The sequence below is a fragment of the Alosa pseudoharengus genome, unplaced genomic scaffold (genome assembly GCF_046254945.1).
Source record: "Alosa pseudoharengus isolate Yale_2024_CS ecotype anadromous, Long Island Sound unplaced genomic scaffold, YU_APseudo_1.1 YU_APseudo_1.1_scf_19, whole genome shotgun sequence".
NCBI lineage: Eukaryota > Metazoa > Chordata > Actinopteri > Clupeiformes > Clupeidae > Alosa > Alosa pseudoharengus.
In genome coordinates this window covers 33,087,507-33,105,454 of record NW_027468657.1, presented here as the reverse complement: position 1 = coordinate 33,105,454, position 17,948 = coordinate 33,087,507, and the positions used below count along the sequence as shown (strand labels likewise).

The window sequence follows — 17,948 nt, the reverse complement described above, 5'->3', positions numbered from 1 at the left end:
GCTTTTAAAAAAGAATCTCAGTTTGCTGTCATGTCCACAGTGGTATGGATGTCTGGTGGAGATACATGGCATGGCATTCTCTCTGGAAGTGTTATGCAAGGCTAGTCCCTGAAGACCTTTCCGCACGGCAAACCCCCTAAGGGTGGTGACTACAGGCTGGGCAAGTCCAGTTCAGTCCAGCACTCTGTTATACACTGACCCTCCTTTCATCTCGCTCCTTCTAATCACTCTAGTGGGAAACCTTGCAAATTTGAAATACTTTATGCTCACATATCAGTCTGTTTTAAAGTGCAAACATTACAAAATACACAATCAATAAACCAAAGGAATATCACCGCACGTTTGTTATGTTTAGGAATGGTAGCTAACACTGGAGCGCAAAAGTATCAACATATAAGCACATACATTTTTTTACTTTCAGCTTCCTCCTTTCAGTCTTTTTAGTCCGGCAATGAAGCACCAAGTCATTCCAACTGTCCGTTCCCACTGGTCAGGGGGTGTAGTGGACCACCAGCGACAGCGTGCGCCTCTCCATGCTCAGCGGGGTCCTGCTGGGGTGGCGCAGGCTGAGGGACCTGCTGTGAGTGGGGGAGGAGCCCACAGCCACGGCCTCCTCCCTGCTGCTCTGCGGGGGGACGGACTGCGGGTCAGCACTGCACCTCACAAAGGCCACGAAGCACCTGTAGAACTGAGACAAGCACGGGGCACCTGTAGAACTGAGACAAGCACGGGGCACCTGTAGAACTGAGACAAGCACCTGTAGAACTGAGACAAGCACGGGGCACCTGTAGAACTGAGACAAGCACGGGGCACCTGTAGAACTGAGACAAGCACCTGTAGAACTGAGACAAGCACGGGGCACCTGTAGAACTGAGACAAGCACCTGTAGAACTGAGATAAGCACCTGTAGAACTGAGACAAGCACCTGTAGAACTGAGACAAGCACGGGGTAGAACTGAGACAAGCCCCTGTAGAACTGAGACAAGCACGGGGGGAGTGCACACAGTATGCTCTCTGGACAAACACTAAACACACATATCATCTGGAGGTGCATTCTATGATCACCATGTTTTTCATGAATCCTTACTAATTCTGCCAACAGTATTCTGATCCATGTTTTGGTTATGTGTGTGGGTGGGTGGGGTGGGGGGGGGGGGGTAATATGTTTTTACCATTGACTGTATATATAAGGTTTTAACATTATAAAAAATCCTTTTTAGCTCTAAAGGACCTCGTTTGGGAGTTGTTGAATTTTCTCTAAGCATTTTAAAGATGCACACATTTGCATTTGTCAAAGAGATTCTTCTAAACTCCCTGTGGGCAGCACGGTGACTGTTCTTCTGTAGGCTACTGTATGCACTCTAAGCCAGAGGTCAACCTCTTAACTTGTGTCTTAAATCCAATGGGAAAATAAAACAAATATTTGGCCCTCAAACCAAACATGTTATGTAGATCAGGCAACAGAAGTTTGAATTTTCACAACAAATGTATTAAACTGGCCTCAAATGAACCCACACAGACTACAGTTAGTTAGACTACAATTTCCAATATCAGCACCATCGACAATAAATTTTGAACTCGATCAGCCAGTTTTCACTATATGCATTAAGCCTAGTCCTAAACTAAAAGCTTTTTTTCCTTTTGACTTTTTAGTTTGCTTTTAATATAGGACCAGGCTAAATCCATGTATGGGTGACTGGGCCTAGTCTGCAGATCATCCTTGCTACCGCCAGCGATGCCTCATTGGGACGTGCAGGCTCTGCTGCCGTGTCACTGGACAATGCCAATCAATGGCAGGGCCATCAGGCAGGACACCAGGCAGCATCGGCCTCATTCACACGGCCGCGAGCCACCCCCCTGCCCGCTGTGCTGGCCAGCCACGAGGGTGTGAGCGGGGGCGGTGCTGCTGAGTTTAGCAGCGGCTAATTTAGGAGCGTGTCCATGGCGATAGAGATGTACAGGAGGGCTGACATGTAGCAGTGGACAAAGACACAAGGCCACTGTCTACCTACCTAATGTCTCCTCCTCACCAGAAGAGAGGGAGATGGCAATGGTAAAGGCTGCAGTCACCTTTAGACCTCCTCACAGCTTTTCTACAAGTCATCTTTCAGACACTTATTCCTGACTAAATTCATTTCAGGGTTGTTTATGGTTTATCAACAGGTATTGTTCTTCAATGCAGGCTAATATATTCTTAGTTGAGGCTAAAAGAACTTGTTTGGATTAATTAATATGCTTCCTTACACCACTGGCAAGTGACGCTGAGGCTTCACACATATGCTTTGTGAACATGACAGTGCTTTAAAAATACAACTATGAAAGAACTTCATTGTAAATACATGTCTATTATAGTATTGTTATACTTTTAAAGTATTGTTATTCTATATTATTCTTTATACATTATATTGAATTCATTTTCATGAGAGCATTGAGGTTACTTGGTGTTTTAAGCCCCCAACGTCATCTTCCAGGCAGCGCTGCATGGAAGGCACTAGGGTTAGGCTTAAAGTTAGGGTTAGGTGCCTTAAAGTCAACAGTCACAGCGCTGCCTTGAAGTCTTAAAACACCATCAAGCAATATATAGATCATAATTCATGTCTTATATATAGACATTTCTTATTCATGTTTCTTGTTTATTATGTGTTCTTATGTTTACAGAAAGAATTATGGAAGATGTCAGCTGTTCTGTGTTCTTCCACATATTACATGACTGTTGTTTTTTTCATTCTGTTCCTGTCCACTTCCCTAGTGTATCTTTGTGTGACTATGCCTTTAGAGATGAGGGGGAGTATTATGTTTTTGCCATGTGTCTCAGTTCTGCATGAATGCGTCCACTGCGTCAGTAGTTATCTGCCCTGGGTTGCCAGGTTGGCACTGAGCTGGGATGGCCAACACCATTTCCCGTCAACTTGGAAAGATTATTAAACCCTGACTATTTGCTTGTTTAGCTAGAGCAGCTGGTGGATCTTTATGTGAAGGCATGTTGTCTCTCCTGATGTCCTATATCGTAAATAGATGGTGGTATCAAAATTACCATAAATTCATTATTCATATAATATATTCTAGGGCTGTCAATCGATTAAAAAAATGAATCTAATTAATTACATACTCTGTGATTAATTAATCTAAATTAATCGCATATATAATTTTTGCTGTGAAAGTATTTTAAATATTTAAATTCAAATGAATCATTGAATAATCAGCATTAGTGACATTAAAGTTCAAAGACTCTTTTATTATTATTTTCACTGTTCAAATAATTGCCATAATAATCTATGATATGACCTAATATGCTGAGGAAATAAATTCAAAAGTGCTTCGGGAAGAAGTTTTTTTTTTCACATACAAGGCATTTCAGGCCACAGATATAACCTAGGGGACACAATGAAAATAAATTAACACTCCCCTCAATGTCAACACTTATTTCTTTGCATTGATGTGCGACTATAGAGTTGATGAACTCAGGTGATATGCAAATTCCTTGCTGCAGACATTGCAGAGGACTTTATTTTCAACACTTTATTTTTTATCAACACCATCAGGCCGTTTTTTAAAAGTAAATGTTCCAATCAATGATCCAGGCAGCACGTTTTCTTCTCTCCTTCATTTTACAGTCTAATTTTTACTGACTAGAACGGCTCGGGGTCAAAGGTCATACGGAATCGATTAATCTGCACTAATTTTTTTAATCAGTTATTTTTTATCAAATTAATTAATCGAAATTAATCAGTTATTTTGACAGCCCTAATATATTCATATATTCATAAAATCATATATTAGTCATTGTTATTACTATTATGCTATACTATTATATAGCACTAATGAGAAAGATGCATGTCCAAAGCCAGCACTGCTAATGACTAGTGATAGCTCATCTTAGTGGCTGTGGAAAGGCAGGCCAACCTGGTTGTTGAAGAGCACGTAGATGACAGGGTTTAAGACGGTGCTGCTCTTAGCCAGGACAGCGGGCACCACGCTGACCACCGGCGTGACCAGGCCGCTCTCCCCAAAGGTGGCCACCAGGGCCATGAGGCCATAGGGCATCCAGCAGAGCAGGTAGCAGGACACCATGGTGAACACCATCAGCAGGATGTGGTTCTGCCGCCTCTGCGCCGACAGCAGGTTCATCCTATTCACCTGAGAAATGAGCAAAGCAACGGCACATGTGTGGGATCCTCAGCTCATTCCTCTCAAAGCATCAAGGATAATAACACACTGATGATTCCAGCTTGTCGTCAGTCTGAGGGCTACAATTAGGCAGAGTCCTTGTAAGTTGCCTATCCCTTTCACAGAAGACCATACATCTACGATTGATTAACAACATGTTGAGTCCATTATGTTGAGCAGCATTATAAATGCACTGAAAGATACACACTCAAGTTTTGAAATAAACAAAAAAAGTTTTATCTCAGCCTTGTAGGTACTCAGCCAATCAAATGACATGTCTGGCCAAACAACTGAGTAGCTTAGTCAGGGCTTGCATTTCCAAAGCAGAGGCCGTCTTATCCATAACCTAATAGGAATCTTCATTGATTTTTCAGAGTCTCAGACAAAAGGACAAACAGTCTGAGACATTTTTAAGTATTGCTTTGTATCAAGCTTCAAAGGGAGTGCTTCATGTTGGCATATGTCTGGCTACTGGCTTAAGAGTCTTCAAGCATCATCTAGCCTGGAGGTGGTCAGTTATATGGGTCATCTCAAGAAGATACGGCACCCAGCGAATAAGAACCCCAGAGCCTGGCGAGTCTTTTCAGTCCCTGCAGACAGACAGCATCCTCTAGATAGCGGATCATGCCTAAGAAGCAGATAGGCTGACTTAACGGCCTGCGCCTCTTTAGATTAGCCGGGCAGAGAGGCCCTCTATATCGTCAGAGGCGTGTGTCCAATCTCAGAGTACTGGTTTTCACGCTCCCCTGGGCTTGTAATAGACCACACCGCAAGCACGCCCTGCAGACGTCCATTTTAAGGATGAGCGTTTACACCTGAGAGCACGAACACCAGCAGTGGTTCGTAATGACCGGAGTGGTGGTCATGTCCACGGGCAGCTCTGTCATCACTCCCTCCTTTTACACGCTCCATTAGCCCTGCAGGCTGGGAGCCGTCCCGCTCTGTCCAATGCTCACAGCATTGACCAACACTCTCTCACCCGTGTAATGACAACCCGTCAGCATGGACAGCCCTAGCAGGTCACCAATAACTAGATCTTCAGATTAGTTTTGAATTCACAGAGGAAGGAACTCTTAACTATGACTTTTTTCCATTTATGTTGCAGGAAAATGCCTTCTATTATTGGAGAGTTTAAATGTATATAACATCAGCCAAGTGATGGTTCAATGCTCAATGTAGATGGCAATATATCTCTTACCAAATGGAATTTATTTCATGGCTTCAGGAGCCAGAGAAGGCTATCACTGTGTGACTCAATATCACATTCACAGTCATCAATGGCAACCCTGTCTTGCTGAGAATAAGCCATTTTCTTTCTATATTCACTATTCTACTCACATCCAAGATTGCGTTGGGGGTTCAAATTCTGATAAGTCAAAGTGCCTTTTGGAAGATCACTGAAGTGGCTCTCGGTGGCGCTCTCTCCATTCATCTGCTAAGCAACGGAGTCGAAGCAAATCCTGGAGAAAATGAGCTGGTTACATAATGGTGTGGTCACCAATAGTAACGGGGGGCTGGCTCCCGACGCTAAAAATACCCCTGTGGGCTGATTCATATGTGGAATGGTGCTAGTGATGCACTCTCTCCGCCAGCCCGCGGATACCCTAATTACATATTCCTGCACTGGGCTCAGTTGTTTATGTAATGCCCTGCGAGCCTGAATGACTCACACAGGCAGGTTTGGTGACCCCCTGAACCGCGTCTGTCTTAACTGCCCAACCCCCCAGAGAGATGTCTTCCCTTTTTTCTCAGGGGAACAAATCAATAGTGGTGGACTAAAAATAGATTACTGGGTAGAGACATACCAAAGCCACCCAGCTTCTGGTATGAGACGAGACGCTAACTGAAGCCTGTCTATCACAGTGAGAGGTGATGGGATCAGACTCATTTCCTGACTGGCACAAGAAAGGGGGGCAGCAGAGATCACAGTGATGTCTACAGGCATACAGTACATAGAACCTACACATTACTACTGAGGCACAACAAATTGCATAAGCTCTCACAGAAGCGTGTCTCGGGATTAATGATTCCGTCTCTGTAATCAATACTTACCCCATTTTCATTTTCTGCCCTCACTACAACTGAGGATCAATATCAAAGTGAATGGCTCAGTAATGTGTTTGCAATGCGAGGAGCGAGCCAATTGTTCTGGTCAGGGTTAAAGCTAATTAGCTGTAGCCTGAAGGCTTTTAACGAAGGACTTTTTAAGGTTTACTTATGTGGTCGAGCGTAGTGCTTTTCTTAGAAGTCAGAGTGAATAGTTTTTGTGGAAAAGGTCAACTCTGACCCTGTTCCTTCTCTTAGACATAACATAAACATCCTGGCTGTCTATCAGCAGTCGAGTAAAATTAAATTACATTGAACAGTAGCCAGCATATTCACATATCAGCCATTCAGGCTGAAAGTTTTAAAAATGCATACTGGTACTATGTTATGTGCTATGATATGTGATGATGGGCATCAAAGCTCAAGTAGGAATGTGCAGCAAGTGAAGAGACTCTCTAGGGAGAGGTGTGTGGTCAGATTGGTCCTGATGGACCGGACGCTACCACAGCGGTGCGCACTCCCTCACTCACCCCTCTGATGACCAGAAGGATCTTGCTGTAGCAGAAGAGCATGAGCAGCAGCGGCAGCAGCAGGCAGAAGACGAAGAGGCACACCACGTACGAGATGCCACCGGTCGAGCGCCGCTGCCACTCCACCGAGCACGAGGTGCCCGGCCCCTCCGGTCCGTAGCGGCTCCAGCCCAGGAACGGCGGCAGCGTCCACAGCAGCGAGTACAGCCAGGTGCCCGCCACGCACAGCCAGGCCTTGCGGAAGTCCGACACGTCGGCCTTGGTGGCACACAGCACGGCCGAGTAGCGCTCGTAAGACAGGATGGACAGGGACACCAAGGACACAATGCCTGGGCATAGAGAGCAGAGGGGTGAGGAGCCACTGGGAGATGTTCAGAGAAGTTAAAACACATTTGCACAGGCCTAAGGAGATGTGAAATGAGCAATCACACTTGGCACTTTAATTAAGAGCAACTTAATTCAACATCAGCACTTACAGTATTACATAATTAAAGATTATCTGTGGGTGTTCCTTTGTAACCTTTTGAATTCCATTTAGCTCATAATAAGGTGAATCCATTTAGCTCATCAAAAGGTGACTCCATTATTTTAAGAGGTGAATTTTCCTCCATTAATACAACAGGGTTCCCATCCATTTTCACAAACAACATTTCAAATCTTTTTCAGGACTTTATTTTGAAAATAAATCGGGTCACTGAAAGTGCTTGAATATATTTTCTTAGTAATGCAATGAGCTTCAGCAAAACCTGTGAGTTCTCATTACAAAATGTCTGAGTTGTAAGAGCAATTAACTTTGCTGCGCATCTCAAAAGTCCTTGAATTTGAGGGAATTGGGACTGGAAAGTCCTTGAAAAGTCTTTGAATTTGATGTTTAACAAAGTGTGGGAGCCCTGAGATTTTAATGACCTGTCCTCCTTGTGTTTTTCACTCAAGTGATGTCCTGCTGGTGCCAGCATCGTGGGTTAAAGTCTTTGAGTACAGTGGAATGTACAGTGACCCTGACTACATTTGTCTTTTCATCATGACCGCATCACCCACTAGTCTGCAAAATGAATAAGAACACAAAATAAATGTACTGTCTATAGTACAAATGAATTGAACTTACCTGATGAAACATTTAATAAGTTAACACACAATTAAAACAGGCTGGAGGAATTAATACACAATTTTATGATGATGATTTTCTGTTATTTTGCATAAGATTGATTTTTAATGGTCTGAAATCTTTCAGGAATTCCTTGGGTTCACTGTTGTTATCTATGCACAATTTATAACAAGTTAAGTCCCTGCATATCTCAGCATCCCATGTGGGTTCCTAATAGAATGCAACAATGTCTCTGAAGTGTTGGTGCCGTGGCCATGGAAACCTTGTACTCGTATATTGAGATTTCCTTTGTGCTCCAGATAGGAGATGAAAAACAAATCTGCCACAAGGAAAGAGTGCTCACCAATCCGATGCATCAACAGCTTATATGATGACCACCATCTAATTAAAATGGCTTGAAACGAAACGGGCAAGCATCCACCACACAATCAATTTTGCCCTGATTCACCTTGGCTGCAGACAAAGAATGCTGTACTTTTACTGCAATCACAGCCCAAGTTCCACATACTTGACAGGCAGGAAAATGGACTGGTGGCATAATGCTGATGTGCAGAGACTGCCAACTCCCCCCTGGCTTCCCCCCGGGATGTTGCCCACCCAGACTGCCCTGTGTAAGCAGCCACGGCCCCAGCTCCGGCAGCTCCTTTCAAAGGGACCTGGAGAGCCACGCTACTCCCCATAGTGCAATTACTGCCCAGAAATGAGACCTACACCCAAATGTCAGAACAATGGGGGGGGGGGGGGGGATGTGGGGTTGTGTTGGAGTCATTTACTACATTTAATTAAGCATGTAAATATCCTTCCTTCTTCCCTATTTTCAAACGCCTGAGATGTGAAATAATCTGGTTTAAATTATTCAAAATCATAGAATTTTATTTTTGTGGTAAGGGACCACAAAGAGCGAGAGCAATTACTGTCATGCCACTTTCAGATGATTGTTGACAAGTTGCTGTCCTGTGGTTACCTCAAAGCATACATTGTTCGTCCAAACACACAAAGTCACAGTTTAATTTAATAGCGAGCGCCGTGCCTGACAATAGGCTTCCACTTAATTATAAACATGACTATTGCATTGTCTCTCTCTCGCTCACAAACACACACACACACGTTCACCCATGTTTGTGTTCACAGCAGTTGTAGTCAGACACCTAATTACAACCATCAATAATGAATGTTGTATAACTCTGACATGTGCTTGGAGTAAAGCTTGCTCTAATCTGAAGAATCGATCTAAACAAATGAAGAGAAAGGATAATCTCTAATTCGTCTCTAATCCAGAACACCTTCACCTGCCTTGAAAGTGTTAGCAAAAAACATATTGAGTTAACATCCAAGGAACACATCACACCATTATCATACGTCAACACTGTTATTCTGAAATATTTTGTTTATAATAGGCAGCTACTGTTAATTCTGCTGAGAGTGAACAGCCTATAATAAGAGTCACTGGAGGCAGGCAAAAAATGCTTATTATTCTCCGAAAGCATCCTCCAGTGATGTTTAAAATGCATTCAAGTAAACTTTGGTTGTTCGCTTTAAATATTTTGGTTGAAATAAATAACAGTAAATAGCTGCGTAAAGTCTGAGCTAAAAATAGAAACTGCCCATGTAGAAGCTTTTCTGGAAGAGTTTTGTTTTTTCTTAGGTTTGACTAATTCACCGTAATCAAAGTTAGGCTAGGACACGCACACTAGTGGTGGGAGTTGGGCGATTGAGAGTGAGAGAGGCGTGCATCTACACACCGTCTTGTCTGAGGCAGATTTTCCCACCCTGAAATTGGGAAGTAAACTCACCGAAAAGCGAATTTGCGAAACCATACCACTGGCAACCATAGTCCCCGATAAGCCACCTTCCGTACACATTCGCTGCAAAGCTGAATGGCGTGCCAAAAATGCACACAAGTATGTCACTGACGCTGATGTTCAACAGGATGAGGTTGATGGGTGTCCAGAGAGAGCGAAACTTTGCAAAGACAAGCAGAACAAGAAGATTGTTGAAGAATCCAAAAAAAAGAATAATTCCGAGGAAAACTGCTACAACGGTGTGTCCGGTCCTACTGAGACCAGTTGGGACCTGTGGGAAAAGTGGATCCTCAGTGCTTTCATTAAAGCTTTGGTTTAAATTGAAACTCTCTGAATTGCTCAAATTCAAACTCCATCTGTGGACAAGCATGGCTGCATCAGCGTGTTTAGCGGGAGAAGTGTTTGCACAGTGACGACTGGGAGAGGGATTTGTTGTGTCTCACTCAACCAACACGATGTCTATCAAGGATTACACTCACTGACACCCCTTCATATTCGGCGCTCTGTGTCCAATGATGTGACCTCAGAATGGCCAGTGGCGGTGGAGCTACTGTCTTGTAGATGAGTCACCATTCAATGTCCTTGAAGGACTCATCATCCAAAAGATCATTCTCATTAGAATTAATTATTTACTAATTGGAAATGAAAATATTAAGTGTAATTCATTAATTAATTCAATTGCATGCACTGAATGTCTCCCAATTTTATTGAAGAGGGGTTGATGATCTATTAGTTGGTGTTCTATATGGTAGCCTAATATTCACACACCTAATTAGTGGCTATATTTACCCAACAGTTTAGTGTATAATGAATAAACCACATGATCTAAAATTACACCAATGCATGTGTACAACTCCATGTGCTGCATTCTCTATCTCTCTTCATCTTCTTTCCTTCCTTCCTTCCTTTATTTCTTCCTTCCTTTCTTTCTTTTTCTTTCTGCTATCTGAAGAATAACTTGCTACAATTTGACTGAAACCACATCATTGCCAGTGTGTCCATATCTGAGGACATCATGAGGTCCCTTAACTCACCATAATCACCCAAATGCAGCTTTACTTTCGAATACATCTTCATTTGTTCCACACTCAGCTTTGCATGTAAAACACATATTCCATCCCCTCTGAAACCTGTGGCTGGAAACTAGAGCCTGGAAACCAGTTCATGCAAATATCTGTGTCAGTCCCCGGTCCTCCCCCTACATTCACCCCAACCAATATTCTGCAACTGAACTCATCTGGCATCTGAATGGATTTGTGCACTCTTTTTAAAATCAGACATAAAAAATGCTCCTGTGTCTTGGCCTGATTGCTCTATTCACTTATACCAATGATTAGGACTCCCTCCCGGAGCTGACGCCTCTCATGGAACACTGTGGAGGCTCACATGCACATCATGGGAAGGAAGGGGAGAGAATGACATGATGGCACAGTTGATGACAGTGTTGGTCACAGCCGTCATAATGTCACTCGGGGCAGCTCCTTACATAAACACACAGTCTGGATCGTCACCATGTCATGCATTAAGTATTTATGGCTTTGGGTTTAGACCCAGACCTAAACAGAGGCACACTGTAGCGTAGACTACATATCTCACCCATCCATTCCAAAAGGGTTCCAAAAGGCAAGATTAGAGGTTTTTACTTGCAATTGATTATCCCATATGATAATGCTCATTTTAAATTACGTTCTTGCTTTCAATGACATACCTATAGAATCATCTGAAATCTGTAAGCCTACATGGTGATTCCAAATAACATCTGTTACTGGGGGGAATAATATCTGGTATTCTGCACAGTATAGTTAACTGACAAGCAATTTGTACAGATTTTGTGAGTAATTTGCTTTTTAGAAATAAGCTCAAAATAAGTTAGAAGGTACAAACATCATGTACAAATTAATTACAGGAATACATGTACAATGAATGTAAAAAAAAAACTGATTGGCACAATCCCATTTTGATCTAAACAAAGTTCTGCAATGTCATCAAAGTGTTCATATGATGGACTGTGGTGTTCATGTGAATGCATGTGCACTTGCAGCTGTATGAAATATATGTATGTTGTGTGTGTGCTTCTTACAGCCTGCTAGGCCCTCTTGCTAACTAGTCTTTATCTGCATCTGTGCCAGGCTGAGCTCAACCTAACCACTGATGAGCTGCTCCAGTACATCTGTGTCCCATTAGATCAAGTGCCCAGGTCCTCTCCTGTTTGTGGTCCATTTCATGTAGACACATAATACACACACTTAATTTGGCCCAATCTCGCACTCTCTTTTGTTTGTAATTTAGTTCAATAAAATAGGGTTGTAGCCGTTTTTATTTATTTATTTATTTCATTAAGAAACATCTGAAGTGCAAGATTTTTCTTTTAAATCTGAAAAGAGCCATTCATCCTTTTGTCAACTTTTTGTCTTTTGTCTGTTTTTCTTTGCTATTATGCTTTTTAAGATGTAAAGATCCTATAACTAGTCCTAGTGCTCTGGAATCTTAACCTCATGCACTACTGTTTGTTTGTTGAAAACTTTGCTTGCAAGTCACCTATACACTGAAATAAATAAATCTCTGGATTTACTTGATTTTATGTGCTATAAAAACCACCGATACTTGCATGCTCAATATCTAACACATAGTGCACAAAGCATGGTTCATCTTAAATCATAACATAAGATACAACTCCGCTCCAAATTATACTGGTCTCCAATTCCTCTTTAAGAAAACTCATGTGAAAACTTTTGCCAACACTGTTAGCTGCGTGATTATCTCATGGGAACACAATGTGTTTATTTGCCTTACTGGTTCAGTACGTACTATGTAGATGCTTCACATTAATCTCACATGATTCTGTTTGATAAATTCATTGCTGTGGCAATATTTGATAGTTCAACGTAATAACACTGTGTTTGAAAGAAAAACATGAGTTTGTTTAATTTGGTTATTAGTAACTGTGACAAACCCTCTTTTCCTTTTTCCCCCAGTATAAAGTACGCATACCTAACATGATTCAATTAGAAAAATGGATTACTCAATTGGAACTATTTGAACACAATAAGGTTGTGTTTCATTCAAAACTAGACTGTTTTAAGTAATTGTAATGTAATATGGTTGGATAAATAGGACTGACTTCCTTTTTGATAGTGTAGTGTGTCCTTAAATGCCATCTTTAATCCAGTCACTTTCGGCAAGCTCTCACAACCCCATCACTCAAACAGCAACTAAAACAAAGAGTTGCTGGGTCAGTGACCCATTAATATTGATCAGGTTTTTCAGCGATGACCCAAAGTCATGAGCCGGCCTAATGGCACAACAGTGGACTTGCTGTCACGACATGAGAGCTGGAGGCTCTGGGTGGATGCTGTGCGCTCACAAGTGTAGTGCTGAAGTTCACCCTTATACAACCCCACACAACTTAATGTTCTCACTTAGCCCTCTCCACAGCAAACGTCAACCACTGTATATCACTGCAGTGAGTCTCCATTGCAGCGTCTGACCAAAGTCTTTTGAGGACATCTCACAATGGGAAGATGGGAGGTATCATAGGGGCTATCACCCAGAATTCTTTGCTAATGTCAGGAACAAACGTGTAGTGCTGTTCTGGTCCAGCACTGATAAAGGTGAGAATTTGCAGCTTTGTGTGGGAGCCCCTTACGGTTTGTTTTATTCAGATAGGGGGTGACAGATGTGAAAATGAACACAATGGTTGACTGAATGAAAGCATAGAAACAATAGTCTGCCAAGGTAAAACTGTCACACTCTAAATGCCAAGGACACGTGGTAGGCTTCCATTCAATAATTTTCCACCTCTCTGATTGGACGTGGCACTACAATCTCATTTAGCCTAAGTAGAAATTAATTTGCCTGTCATGATCTTGTAACTTTTCAGGAAAAGAAAAAATATGGTTTCTGCTTAATGAGCTTCTTCATTTGGATCCACATGATACCCGGCCATTGTACAACATTATGCCTTAGACCAGAGGCGCACCTTGTCAACAGGCAAGGCAAGCAACTGCTTGGAGCCCCGAGCTGCTGGGGGGGCCCGAGACCTGGTCTCAGCGCGTTTTCCGGTGCGACAAGCGAGAACAGTACATCTGTACATGTATGCTATGGCATATAAACAGCGGATCTGTGTTCAAAAGAGTTCAAATAATCCACACATGTTTAGGCTACTGTGGTAAACGTCAATCGAGGGTAAAGTGATGACGGATCAACATCGGAGTTTGGCATTGATTTAATGAAGTTATAGTAGGCTAATGCTAATTGGCAGAAAGATTGAACATGGTTTGCTACATCTAAATGACAATATAGCCTACTTGAGCTCAGCTAGCTAGTGATAGTTACAACTAGTTAAGCAAGGAGATGGTTAACATTATGTTTGCATTTGTATTAATCCCAATGCGATAAGGACCAAGCATGCATTCATTTTTAAAATCGCATTAATCGTGTGCCGCCAAAGATTTTTAATTTTACATCGTCACTTGTTCTGTTATCAACGATTCTCTTTGGCTGCTAATATTTGACCCTTTGATGCACCGTTTCTTGTCCTTAAACTACAACGGAGTATTAGGGCCACACATGAAGGAAAAAAAAATTGCCATGACGAGATTAAAGTCGACATGTCGATTTTAAAGTCGCCATGTCGACATTAAACTCGACTTTTCGAGAAAAAAAATTGAAATGTAAGATCGACTTTAATCTCGACGTATCGACTTTATGTCGCCATGTCGACATTAAACTCAACATTTCGAGAATAAAGTTGAAATATCATGTCGACTTTAATCTCGATGTGTCGACATTAAACTCAACATTTTGAGAATAAAGTTAGTTTGGAGAGAGAACGACCGCTCGAGACGATTGAAAGAGAGGACGAATGAAACAACTAGTGCAACAATGATTCAGAGTGTTCGAGTGCAACAATGATTAGACATAGGACTATATCATGTGGACAAAACATAGAACATATTAACCTACATTGCTCAGCCAAATAGGCTACTTTGCTGTTATGTCCTATCACGGAGTTACAGGCGATAAATGCGATGGTCAAAAGTAGCCTAAACGTCATTAGCGGTTTATTTATTTATTGTAGGCCCATTATTAAGTGTTATTAGTATTAAGTGTTGTTTTTCATCTAAAGGTTCAACTGCATACTAGGCGCTCTCCCCAATCCTAGACTTTCACGTTGCTTGTTTGTAATGGATGCAAAACAGCCTATTGCTGAATGTCTATGGAGGGACGAATGAAGCTGTCCTCCCGACCACCCCATGTAGGCTAGTAGCCTATATGCACACATAGCCTAGTGCATAAAGTGCATGCACACATATTCTCTCCCGGGATCAAAATAGTATATATGCTTAGGCTATACCTGTGTTTCTAGCCTCCTATAGGCTACGTATTGCAGGTGAGACATGGAAAAGCAGTTTTAGAAAAATGAGTTTTGCCATGCGTTATCCTATGGAGAGTGACGGCCTGTGGGTCATGAAGGGCAGTTTTTTGGATGTGCAGTGGCCTTACCCACGTAAAACAGAGTGAAATAACATTTTGTATAGAAACATTATATCATTGGATACATATATTTTTCTAGCTATTTAGCCTAAACGGCATAGTGCATGGTATTTCCCATAACCGCGAGACAGCACTTCACGATGACGGCAATGAGTAGCCTAGTTAACAGACAATACGCAATCTATCTGAATATCTGCAATTTAGCAATCTATCTGAAATAACACCTATTTGAAGCCCATTTTTCATGTAACATATTGTGTATTAGTGTAGGCTACATAGCTTAAACTGTGTAGGCTAGGCTGTTTAAACAGTAGGGCCTATTGCGAGTTTAATGTCAGCATGACACGTCGAGATTAAAGTAGATATGATATTTCAACTTTATTCTCGAAATGTCGAGTTTAATGTCGACATGGCGACTTTAAAGTCGACACGTCGAGATTAAAGTCGACATTACATTTCAACTTTATTCTCGAAATGTCACTTAATGACACTTTAAAGTCAACATGTCGAGTTTAATCTCGCCATGGCAAAAAAAAAAAATTCTTCATGTGTGGCCCTAATACTCCGTCGTATTAAACTGACACAGACACTTGCTAGAAGATAATAAACATTAACGCATGAACTCCCTCCCTCGGCCAGCGCTTCAATGTTGCGCTTTTGTGCCTCTGCTTGGAACATGATAGACCACCTTGAAGGTGCCGCTGCGTTTCGTAGTGCGGTATGATAGGCTATTCTTTTCAAACAGCGACAGCGTTGTTGCCTATCAGATACACAGGCTTTGCATGTGTGAATCCAGGTAGGGTGAACGCAACATTTTCTTTCCATTCCTCTTTATATGCCCAGCTATTTTTCTCCCAGCTCCAACTCCTGTAGTTCGCTTTTCACTCTGCATGCTAATATTTCTTGTAGGCAAACAATAAACATTGTAACATTGTCAGGGGATGGGTCAACCAAGTAGCCTATTTAAGAATAATAGTAATATAGACTTTATCCAAAGAAATAATTAGAATGTCAGGCTCCGTGCTAAACTGTCCATCAATGCCAAACTTATATAGCCTAGTGCCCACATTTACTATTCACAATATTGAAAGGGGAGATAAAATAGAGTTCATTAAGAGAAATGAATTACTAATTTTGGGTATAGGACCCCAATAAAACTATTTCATTTCTATAGGCCTACTTTATATTTTGTACAAAGTTTATATTGGAGTTTTAAAGTATTTTTTTAGTTATTTATTAACTTTTCTATTCTTTACATTTATATTGTCAAAAAAACAAGGTTTTCATGTTTGGAACATTTTAATAAAAAAAAGGATTTATTTCATACATTTTCGTTGGTGTCAGATTATTTATAGCCTAACATAATGATGATGAACACTGGTTGGTAGGGCCCCCTAGGAATTTTTGCTTAGGGCCCCCACAGACCCTAGAATCGCCTCTGCCTTAGACAAAGATGCTAGTGTCTGTGTGTGTGTGAATCTGAGATATGATATCACAGTTATATATATATATATATATAGAGAGAGAGAGAGAGAGAGACAGAGAGAGAGAGATGGAGAGAGTTGAATGGGATGAATGATCTGATCCCACAGTTTTCCCCCTCATAAACCTATGGACCCAGAAAGTAACAGATGGGAAGAGACTAAAATTAGTACAAATACATCAATAATCCACATGCCTGTGTGGTGGGAGGAATGCTCTCCATCTGGGGGTCTGAATTACATGGCTGGTGGGGAAGTGGACTTTGGCTAGACACAATAGGATGGGGCCTTTTTCCTCATTAACAAGAGCACTCATCATCTCACTTTTCACGTCTCATCCGAGGAGCTGTGACAACATGGCGTAATATGTTTTGCTTTGCCTTGCCTGCTGTCAGATGTCTCTTTCAAGCTGGATGTGTCAGTTTCCATCGCAGGCGGTTGGCATAACCTCCTGGAGCATATTAATAATGTTCCGGATCTGGTGCCAAGTGCCAGTTGGGGCAGGTGTCTGTGGTGGTGATCTGCCAGTAGGATCAAGCCAAAAGCCTCTGGCAGAATCAGATGGACATGCTGATCGGGGGGAAATTGTAAGTGTTGTTTGGATAGAATCATTCAACCTCATGTATTGGAGTCAGAGGCGCTATCAGTTTGCCCTCCCTCATTGTCTCAAATGCTGGTAAAATATGCTGGATCAAATGTGGAATGTGATGAACATCGAGCACTAGAATTATTGTACTTTACCTTTGCTGTGGACCAAAATAGTACCCTACCACAATACTACCTTATTTAGTCTAGACTCTAGACTCTAAGGTAAACTGAGTTGGAGATTTTAGGGAAAATTTGGGGAATTCATCATTCCTGTCAAAACCTTTCATGCAGTTCTTATTTCTGCATCTATATGGTCTGACTATGAGTAAAGTGAAAATAAAAGATCAGAATAAAGTGCTAAATTATGGATTGTATTTCTATTTTGAAATTTATTCCAATTCTACAATGAAATGACTACCAACTTACCAATTACCACCAATTACCCATGAGCACTGAAAACAATTTTAACCTTACTTATTTCTTTGTCCTCTAACCTCATTGGTCCCTAAGTAATTTGTTATTTGTTTTTAAAGCCTTCAGTGGATTAGCTCCAGAATGCATTGGTAATCTGCTAATTCGGTATTTTGCCACAAGGTCATTTAGGTCATCTTCACAACTCCTGGCAGTCCCCGACTCCAGCCTCAAAACCAAAAGTGATCAGGCTTTTTCTCTGGAGTATAGTCTCCTTTCTCACCGTAAATCAATTTCTACCAGAAAGACTCAGTAGACAGAA

At 41.7% G+C, this 17,948-nt stretch overlaps 1 protein-coding gene across 1 annotated transcript; it reads right to left on the bottom strand.

The window, feature by feature from the left end:
* Window positions 1-490: 490 nt before the first annotated feature.
* Window positions 491-13,596, bottom strand: tmtops3a (teleost multiple tissue opsin 3a). Its single transcript, XM_076292795.1, has 6 exons — window positions 13,589-13,596; window positions 13,118-13,144; window positions 9,642-9,910; window positions 6,744-7,072; window positions 3,904-4,137; window positions 491-688 (listed from the first exon to the last, which is right to left on the bottom strand). Exons 1-6 carry the CDS (start codon window positions 13,594-13,596, stop codon window positions 491-493), a joined length of 1,065 nt encoding a protein of 354 aa, XP_076148910.1.
* Window positions 13,597-17,948: the final 4,352 nt, after the last annotated feature.